The 10,000-nt window shown below is 47.0% G+C and overlaps 1 protein-coding gene and 2 non-coding genes across 3 annotated transcripts; 2 read left to right on the top strand and 1 right to left on the bottom strand.

The window, feature by feature from the left end:
- The first annotated feature begins 4,721 nt into the window (after positions 1-4,721).
- LOC149095125 (U1 spliceosomal RNA) lies at positions 4,722-4,885 on the top strand. Its single transcript, XR_016205045.1, has one exon. It is a non-coding gene; the product is annotated as a U1 spliceosomal RNA (small nuclear RNA).
- An 886-nt stretch (positions 4,886-5,771) lies between these two features.
- LOC149095124 (5S ribosomal RNA) lies at positions 5,772-5,890 on the bottom strand. The gene has a single exon (XR_016205069.1). It is a non-coding gene; the product is annotated as a 5S ribosomal RNA (ribosomal RNA).
- A 423-nt stretch (positions 5,891-6,313) lies between these two features.
- On the top strand, positions 6,314-7,931 carry LOC149095123 (uncharacterized). Its single transcript, XM_089281955.1, has one exon. It carries the CDS (start codon positions 6,417-6,419, stop codon positions 7,797-7,799), a length of 1,383 nt encoding a protein of 460 aa, XP_089138081.1. The 5' UTR covers positions 6,314-6,416; the 3' UTR covers positions 7,800-7,931.
- The last annotated feature ends 2,069 nt before the right edge of the window (positions 7,932-10,000 follow it).

Genomic DNA, 10,000 nt, shown 5'->3' with positions numbered 1-10,000 from the left:
TCTCCTTGTTCTCCGGATCTGAGGATTCCATTAATCAATTTACTGAGGAAGAGATGGAAATTTCCCCTGCTGTTTCCTCATCCCCCTCCATCTCCTCCTTCTCGAGCTCAGCTGATGCCAGTCAGAGCATCCTCCAAAATTGTGTAATTGTCTCTAGCGACCCACCTGCGGTCGAGCAAATTCAAACTGTATCCACTAATAGTAACGTAGCTGGTCCAAAAGCGGCCACCGTATCTGGTAGTAGTAATGTAGCTGGTCCAAAAGTGACCAAAGTATCTAATAGTAATGTAGCTGGTCCAAAAGTGACCTCCGTATCTGGTAATAATAATGTAGCTGGTCCAAAAGTGACCAGAGTATGTAATAGTAATGTAGCTGGTCCAAAAGTGACTAAAGAATCTTATAATAGTGTATCGGGTCCAAAAGTGGCCGGATCTAATAATAGTTCTAATAGTAGTTTAAAGGGTGAATCTGCCCTACCCAAATTAAACCAAAATAGTAATGCTTCTCAGTCTCCCTCTGGTGTTGTTACGGATTCGGACTCGGGTTCTGAGTCCCCGTTCAAGACCCCCCAACCCCCTAGGCCTCGTCGGGCTCCTTCCCAGAGCCCTCAACGAGTGCGTTCTCGCTCCCCATTGGTTCCATCCTCTCCTGGAGCCCATAGGGGTATGCCCCAGATGTCGCCTGACCGACCGTCTAGACGCTCTTAGTCTCGTTCAAGCTCCCTCCCTATCTCCTTATGGCTCTGTCCATCATCTCTCTTAATGTCAACGGCCTTCGTGAGTCCTCTAAGCGTGATGGTCTTGTGCAGTGGTTGCGATCTCTTCCTGTCACTGCAGATGTTGTGTGTTTACAGGAAACTCATTGTATCTCCGACGTGGAGTGTAATTCATGGTTCTCTTCTTCTGGATTTAGTTTCGTTCTTTCTCCTGGTACCCGTCGTTCCGGCGGCTGCATTATCCTTTATCGTTCTGTTCTGCAGCTAGTTAATTCTTGGTGTGAAGTTCCTGGTCGTTCCTTGTTGTGTGAGTTTTCTTTATATGGTGTTTCATTTCGTGTGCTTTGCTTGTATGCCCCCAATCGCAACCCTGCTCGAGACCTCTTCTTCAATGGCATCGCTGATGCCGTTGATCCTTCTATTCCAACGGTTTTGTGCGGAGACTTCAATACGGTCTTCGACCGTACCCTCGATCGCTTCGGCTCCTGTGCCGGTGATACCTCGAGGGAGAGTACTCCTGCCTTAACCCGTCTCTTTGACTCATGTTGTGTCGTTGACATATGGAGATACCTTCATCCAAATTCTTCCAGCTTCACCTGGAACAGGTGGGACGGTCAATTTGCGTCCCGCATTGACCTGATGGGATGTCCTTATCCTTGGATCTCGTCTGTGTCAGCTTGTGACATCGTTCCTTTTTCCTTTTCTGACCATTGTGCCTTGTTGTTTACCTTTTCTATTCCTGATGTCATCCCCCCTGGTCCAGGTTTATGGAAATTAAATGTCTCCATCCTTCAAGATACTGACTATACCAAATTGATCACTGACTTCTGGCTTTCCTGGCGTCTTGTCCAAAATAATTTTCCGTCCTTATCTGATTGGTGGGAGCTTGGCAAATTCAAAATTAAAGATCTAACAATTGGATATTGTTCCAAAAAGGCTAAAGAACGTCGGGCCGAACGAGCCCTTCTATCTCGTCTGGCTGATCACCTAAAATCTCATGTTGACCTTGGTCGTCTATCCTGCTTGGGCCCATATCAATCCACCCTTGCTGAACTGTCCAGGTTTGACCTTGAGGCAGCTCGTGGTGCTCAAGTTAGGTCTAGGATTAGGTGGGTGGAGGAAGGGGAGCGGTCTTCCGCTTATTTCTTCCGTCTCGAGAAGAAGCGATCAGCTGATCGTCGTATTTCTGCGCTGAGAGAGAGTGATGGCACTATCACCTCTGACATCACTGGCCTTTGTGATTCTATCTCCTCTTTTTATTCTGGCTTGTTCACCTCTGAACCTACAGATGCTGCCGCTCGCGAGTCACTGTTGAGTAACATCTGCTCGACCTTGACTCCCGAGCAGGCCTCTTGTTGCGACGGTCTTCTGTCCGTTGGCGAATGCCGGTCTGCACTACTGGGCATGGCCAAACGTAAGGCGCCTGGCTCTGATGGCCTGCCCATGGAATTTTATGTTAAATTTTGGGATGTCCTCGGTGAGGACCTTGTTTGCGTTCTTAATTCGTGCTATCTTGATGGTTGCCTCTCCCTCTCTCAGCGCAGTGGTGTAATTTCTTTATCTTTCAAGAAGGGTGATCGCCTTGACATTCGTAATTGGCGCCCGATCTCCCTTCTTAATGTCGATTACAAGCTTGCTTCTCGAGTCATAGCTGGTAGACTCCTCAAAGTCATTCATCTTGTGGTGGAGAAGGACCAAACTTGTGGTGTTCCTGGTCGCTTCATCGGAGAGAATGTAGCCTTTCTTCGGGACGTTGTCGACTATGCCACTCTGTCCAACGTTCCGGTCGCTATTCTCTCCCTCGACCAGGAAAAGGCTTTTGATCGTGTAGAATGGTCTTTTATGCGTCAAACCCTTCAGTCTATGGGCTTCGGAGACTCCTTTGTCAGCTGGGTTGATTTGTTCTACAATAATGTACGTAGTTTTGTGAATGTCAATGGCTACCTGTCGCAACCTTTCTCCTTGTCTCGTGGTGTGCGTCAGGGTTGTCCTCTGTCCCCATTGTTATATGTCTTGGTTTCCGAAGTCCTAGCTGTCTCCATTCGCGCCAACCCAAGAATTGTTGGTGTTTCTCTTCCTGGTGTGCCGGCTCCGCTGCCTCCTATCTCTCAATATGCCGACGATACGTCCATCATCGTCATCTCTGATGATGCCATCAAAGCCACTTTTGAGACCTACTCCATCTACGAGAGAGGTTCTGGCTCCAAACTGAACCTCTCTAAGTCCAAAGGTCTGTGGCTTGGCTCGTGGAATGGTCGTCAAGACCCTCCCGTCAATCTCGACTGGTCTTCTACCAAGATCAAAGTCCTTGGTGTCTTCATCGGCATTGGAAATCTTGAGGAGTGTAATTGGACGCCTCGTATCACAGCTGTTGAAAATGTACTTTCTTCTTGGAGGCAGCGTCAGCTTTCTTTTCGTGGCAGAGCCTTAGTGATCAATGCCCTTGCTCTTTCCCGCGTCTGGTATGTGGCTTCACTTATCCACATGCCTGCGTGGGTTCTTAAAGAGCTTAATACTCTGGCTTTCAACTTCTTCTGGAAGGGTAAACGAGACCTTGTGTCTCGTTCTGTTGTCGTCCAACCCTCCCTCCTTGGTGGTTTTTCGGTCGTGAGCGTCAAGTTTAAAGTGTGGTCCCTGGTTGCCCAGTGGATCAAACGCTTTGCCAGCTCCCCATCTAGCTGGTCCGCTTTCATGACCTACTGGTTCTCCTCTTGCTTCAATGCCACCCCTGTTGATGTTTTTTCTCGTCCTTTGGACTTTGATCCTAGGGTTCTGCCTCGTTTCTACCAGTCGCTCATTCTAGCCTGGCGTTCGCTTGATGGCTCTTTTTCTGTTGGTCGCTCCTCTTTGGTGATGGGGTCGTCTTCACCTCACTTTCTGACCCCTGCCTCTGGGATGACGACCAAGTCTTGTTACCAGTACCTTCTGTCTGAAAATTTGGCTACCCCCCACTGTGTCGTAAAGTTCCTTCCTACGTTCGGTGTCCTTTATTGGTCTACTACGTGGAGGGAACTTTTCTTCTTCGACACTGACCGTCAGGTCATCGATCTTTCCTGGAAGATCGCTCATGGTGTCCTCTACACCGCTGCTCGTCTGGCTTCTTTTGGCTATGACTTTAACACGTCCTGCTTTTGTGGTCCGGTCTCCGAGACCCTTGAGCATCTGTTTTTCCATTGTCCCTTGGCTTATAGTGTTCTTTCTTGGCTTCAGTCCTTAATGTTTATTTCCTCTCCGTTGGCTCCTTCTCTGGTCTGTCGTCATGCCCTTTTTGGTTTTAACTCCGATGAGTTAGCTGTGGTGCCTCGCGTTTTTGTTTACATTCTTAACGTCTGTAAATTCTTCATATGGCACGCTCGGAACGATTTTCGCTTTCGCGATGTCCGTCCTGGAGCTGCCTCTGTCATCGAGAATGTCAAAACTCGTGTTCGCTTCCATCTTCCGATTCACTTCAAAAGGTTTGTGTCTTCCAGGAAACGTCGTTTTTTCCATCGCCAGTGGGGGGCCCGAGGTGCTGTGGCATCCGTGGTCGGCGATCGTCTCGTTCTTCATCTCTAGTCTTAATCTGGGTCGTGGGTCTTTTGTCTGTCTGAATCTAGACAGTTGTCTTTTGTCTGCTCGAATCTGGGCAGTAGCTATATGCTCCTAATCTGAACGTTTTTTGTTTTTGTGTCCTCTCGTGCTGGGTCTCCTTTATTGGTGTACTGCACAGAGGCTTGTATCAGTTCTGTTTTTGTCTTGTTATGTTTGTTGTTATGTCTGTCCCGTGATCGTCTTTTATGTCGTGTAATGTCCGTGTCTGTTGAAGTGCGTTTAATTTCTGACCGAGGTAGGCGGGGTTCGATTCCCCGGCGAAGTTGGCGAACTGGCTACGTTGAGTAGGGGTTCCCTACCCTAGGTGGACCATCTAGATGGCTTTGCACTCCCAGCCACTATGATGGATGAGCTTGTAGGCCAGCAAGCATTGCACTGCCCTTCGGGGAGCTTGGCTGTCCACCTTAAATATAAAAAACTTACCTGACGCGGGAGGTACTGTGATCAAGGAGGCAGTCCTCTCAAGGCGAGGCCCTTTCATTGCACTTCGATCGGGTTGACCCTTGCGATTACCCCAAATGTGGGTAACTCGAGCGTATAATTTCTGGTAGTGGGGGCCTGCGTTCGCGCTCGCCCCCGAAAAAGTGCAAGTGTTGGCCCTGTGAATGGTGGATGGTTAATGATTGACGCTTTGCTTTGTTCGTCAGTTGGCCGGGCCGGGCTGGACGACTGGGCACAGTGAACAACGAAGGAACGTGTCAAGCAAGCCAAGGATTTCCAGCTGCAACTGAAAAGGCGAGTGCGCTGGAACTCGTGTTGTCATGCATCCATGTTGCACTGAACTGAAGAAGGTGGCTTTTCCGATTTGCGTTTGTTTCGGCAGGCGGTCAATCATTGACTCGATCCCCGCCAAGTTTGTCCTCGAAGTAACGTTCGTTGACTTACAGTATGGAAAGAGCAAAGGACAAGGAAAGTAACAGGAGAAGTGCTGGCCAAACCGTGAGTTGATTTCTACCTTACGATTGTTGTGTTGGTGGTTCGTTGACTAAACTAGACAACGGTCCGAGCCTCCGACATTCTCCAAGTCAAGTCATGAATAGAATTGTTTTGACGGCTCGAATTCGTGTCGACCGTTAATATGCAACGGCTCGCGTGTGTTGTTTGCTTTGCCGTTGTTGATCGGGCGCATTTCTTTGGGAATTGGCGTAGTTTTCCGCACTTTTAGCTGCTTGAAAACCGTTCTGCAAGGCAGAATATCATTTTGCTTCGAATTATTTGATGTCACACACGCCAATTTGATGTCATAAATAACCGTTTCGCACGCGAACGTTAGCGCGCGAGACTTAGATTCTAATTTATCCCGCGATCATTTTAAGGGTACTTTTCATGTTTTCTGGCTATCTTTTGAGTCTCCTGAAATGTGTAAAAAGCTATTTGTGCTTTCCAGCCACTGGAATAGCCAAAGTTGGTAGTAAAAGAAAGAAAAAATGAACATATGCAAAATAAAACGGCCGAGAAAATGAAAAGTCTACAACACGGGGTATTCCCAGGCGGTCACCCATCCAAGTACTAACCCCGCCCGACAGGGCTTAACTTCGGTGATCGGACGAGAACCGGTGCTTTCCCTGTGGTATGGTCGTAGACAAGAGAAAGGGGTGAAAATTTAGTCTTTTAAACGAGCCATCAAAGCAAAAGCAAAGCAATAATACCAACCAGCAATCTTTTAGCAGGCATTTCTTGACTTCTCTGCAAGTTGTATGCACGTGGAGAGCGAATGTTGATAACGTAGCCGTTGCTTTCTGCCTGTGTCTGTAGCGCTATCTTAGTAACGGAGTCATTACGGTCTTTAACATGTTGCCTCGTTTTGGAGGCCAAAAAGGCGTTTGATCTCACTCACCCCTGGAGGGACGTTATCAACTTTGCTGCTGATTTTTGTGGACTTGTGCTGTAGAACAAGTGCGTCTACGACGGCAACTTGCTCCATAGCGTCGGCCTACAGTCGGCTCCAGGCCCCTCGGCGACAGCATATTGACCACCATATCTCAAAGGGGGAAACCCTGGACCACCCTCCTAGGGGAGGGAAGGTCCGGTATCGCTTCTCGGCCTTTTGGCTTCGATCAGAGGGCTTGCGATCTTTTTGCTTCTTTTAGCAATCTATCTTTAGTTGAGAATGAGTGAAGAAAGCGTTTCCATAAGTCAATTTACTAGCACCGTGGAGAGTGTGGACGTCCCAGATGCGAACCTGGTTGGTGGTAATGTGCGTGAATCGTGGGCGGAGATCACACCTGAGGTAGATGTTCCAGTTCCAGATGTTCTTAGAAATTTGGCGAGTAATGGTTTGAGATTTAAAAGTGTGCCTTTTCAGAGTGCTAGAGATAGGTCTAGGCTCGTCAAGAATCGCTCGGTCTATTTTTCTGTGGATACAATTGTTACTAGTCAAGCTATCCTTGAGGCTTTTGACGCTGCCGGTGTTGACATTGACGAGATCACTAGCATCCAGAGGAAGGCTTCCAACAAAACCTGGATTGTTACATTCGACTCGCAGTTAGCGAAAGAGGCGGCGTTGGAGGTCGCGTGTGTCGAGATTGCTGGTTCGACCATTTTCCTGGGCGACTGTGAGAACCGTCTGGTTCTCGTTAAGTTGTATGAAGCGCCGGCTGAGCTGCCGGACACGGCTTTAATTGGCCGTTTGAATCACTATGGTCGCGTTTTGAGTTTCAGAAGGGATAAAATCGCGCAGTTTATCGACAACGGGGTGCGAACCGCTCGGATGTGTTTGTCTCGTCATATTCCCTCGACCATCAACCTGGCCGGCGAGTTCATCCGTGTGTGGTACCCGAGCCAGCCTAAAACGTGCCGTAATTGTGGTTCTGAAGACCACCTCGTCAAGGACTGTTCGTCCGTTCGTTGCTTTAATTGCGAGCGTCCTGGTCACCGCGTGGAGAACTGCGAGGAGCCGGCTAAATGTACCGTGTGCAAGGCCGATGACCATCAACTGGCCGATTGTCCGTTTGTCCTCTATAGCGCGAACGTGGACAGCGGCCCGAAAGAAGATACTGAGAAAACCGAAGACGAACGGCAGAAGGATAAGCAGAAATTTCGTGTCAAAATGGATCAGGCGGGCAACAAACGGCAAGAAACGAAACAACAACAGGCCCAAATGCAAATGGAGGGTGGGTCATCGCACGAGGCGCGGCATGAAGAAGACAAAGGTAGACAACGGAACAAAGGCAAAGAACAAAGGGATGAAGAGAAAAGAGGTGAAAGAGTCCGGGACTCAAGGGAGAAGACGGATCGTGACGATAAACATCGGCGTCATGAATCGCAGAAAAGTGACGACGAAAGGGATCGAAAAAGATATGAGTCAGGCAAAGAAGAAAGGAGAAGAGATCGAGAAGACCGAGACCATCATCGCGATCGCGAGTATTCGCGAAAGGACTACAGGCGCGATCGTTCTTCTCGCCGGGATTATTCGGATTATGACGACGACGATGAAGATAGCGGTTGGACTCGCGTTTCCTATAGACGTAGACGCCGGTACGATTACTTTTAATTTTCTTTCACAATCGATAAGCTCAAGATCATTTCTCTGAATGTACGAGGACTCGGGTCCTCTGATAAATCTGCAAAAATCATTTATGAGCTAGGTCTTTTAAATTGTGACATTGTGCTTTTGCAAGAAACGCATGTCTCGTGCAAAAAACAAGCTGAAAAATTTGAAAAACTTTGGAAGGGCAAGTGTTTTTGGTCCTTTGGGACGGGCAAATCTGCCGGTGTTGCCGTCCTTTTCTCTTTGAATTTTTCCGGCAAAATTATTCGTTTTTTAACCGATTCTGACGGCAGGGTTTTGAGCTTATTAATTGACGTTAATGGTTTTAGGCTTAATCTTGTTGATATCTATTCTCCTAATGTTATTTCTGATCGCAAAATTTTTTTCTCCTGTCTGCATGATTATTTTCTTTCCCAAGGCGATTTGGTAATCGGGGGAGATTTCAATTGTGTTGACAATGTTTTGGATAAATTGAATTGTTCTTTTGTTCCTTTGTTTGATCAAAAGCTTCTTTGTTCTTTGCGTGCCGATTTCTCACTCACTGACATTTGGCGTAAACATAATCCGCGCGGTGTTGTTTTTACTTGGTTTAATAGTGATTACACGCAAGCATCTAGAATTGATCGCTTTCTCGTTGCAAATAGCCTAGTCTCAAAGGCTACTTGCGACATTTTGCCGTGTGTTTTGTCGGATCACGATTTTGTTAAAATTGAATTTAGTGCTAGTTCCTCCAAGCGCGGTTCTGGCGTTTGGAGGTTTAATAATTCCTTGCTTTCTGACGTCGAATTTCGAAATGTTTTGTCCAAAGCGATTGCCGATTTTAAGCTTAAAATCCCTGATTTCGCTTCCTTGCGAAAGTGGTGGGATAGTTTAAAGGCTGAGATTCGTCGAATTAGTATTATGTATAGTACCCGTAAGCGTAGGGCTGTAAATGCTAGGAGAATTGCCCTTACTAAGCAGCTTGTTCGCGCCAAAAATGCCTTGCATTCGAATCATTCTAATGACTCGAGCGTAATTAGCGGTCTTGAAAGCCAGTTGTCTTCCCTGGTCTCAGGGGAGGCCGAGGGCGCTAAGGTTCGGTCTCGTGCGCAATGGTTTGAGGAGGGTGAGAAGCCGACCCGCTATTTTTTTCGCCTTGAAAAGAAACGTGCTGATGTCAATACTTTTGAATCTCTTTTCGATGTAAATGGCCTTGTTAAAACTTCTCAGCAAGATCTCGAGAATATTTTAGTGCTTTTTTACAGAGACTTGTTTACCAAAGACTCCCTTAATTTGCATATCCAAACTGAAATAATTAATGATCTTGATTTCTCTCTAACTGATATTGAGCGTGATTTGTGCGAAGGTCTTTTTACTATGGATGAGTTGTTTGCCGCCTTGAAAGGTCTTCAGACCGGCAAATCGCCAGGGTCTGATGGCCTTTCAACGGAATTTTATGTTTGTTTTTGGAATGATCTTGGCGATTCTCTTCTTTCTGTTCTGAATGAGTCCTTTCGTGCTGGCTGTCTTGCTGACAGTCAGTACGAGGGTCTCTTACGCCTTATTCATAAAAAGGACGATCGGCGTCTTCCGAAAAATTGGCGCCCAATTTCTTTATTGAACACAGATTACAAATTAGCGTCTAAGGTTATTACTGAACGTTTGAAGAAAGTGATGAGTTCTATTGTCCACCAAGATCAAACGTGTGGTGTTGTGGGCCGCACTATTTTTTCTAATTTGTCTTTGCTTCGTGACGTTCTTGATATGATTGACAGGACTAACGAGCCTGCTATTCTCGTCTCTCTCGATCAGGAAAAGGCCTTTGATCGTGTCGATCATGACTTTATGATGCGTGTTTTGCGGAAGTTCGGCTTCGGCCCTTCCTTCTGCAATTGGATTGAATTATTTTATGCAAAGGCTTTTTCCCGTATAATTGTCAATGGCTCCCTGTCTCTCCCTGTTTTTCTTCAGAGGGGTGTTAGACAGGGTTGCCCGCTCTCGCCTTTACTTTATGTTTTAGTTTCCGAGGTCTTATCGACTCAAATTCGTAAATGTAAAGATATTGAAGGTTTCCTGCTCCCTGGAGCGGGAGGCCTTCAATATAAAATTTCACAATACGCTGATGACGCCACTAGTATTTTAAAGTCCGAAAGATCTCTTTGTTCTCTTCTCCAAGTTGTACATAGGTTTGAGCAGGGTTCGGGTGCCAAACTGAACACCTCTAA

Source organism: Orbicella faveolata, unplaced genomic scaffold (genome assembly GCF_042242905.1).
Source record: "Orbicella faveolata isolate gen_17 unplaced genomic scaffold, um_ofav_v1 contig_6, whole genome shotgun sequence".
NCBI classification, from domain to species: Eukaryota; Metazoa; Cnidaria; class Anthozoa; order Scleractinia; family Merulinidae; genus Orbicella; species Orbicella faveolata.
This window is presented reverse-complemented; position numbering and strand designations above follow the sequence as displayed.

Excerpts from the sequence above, each read along its gene's own strand:
- LOC149095123 (XM_089281955.1), top strand. The coding sequence starts at position 6,417 with ATGAGTGAAGAAAGCGTTTCCATAAGTCAATTTACTAGCACCGTGGAG.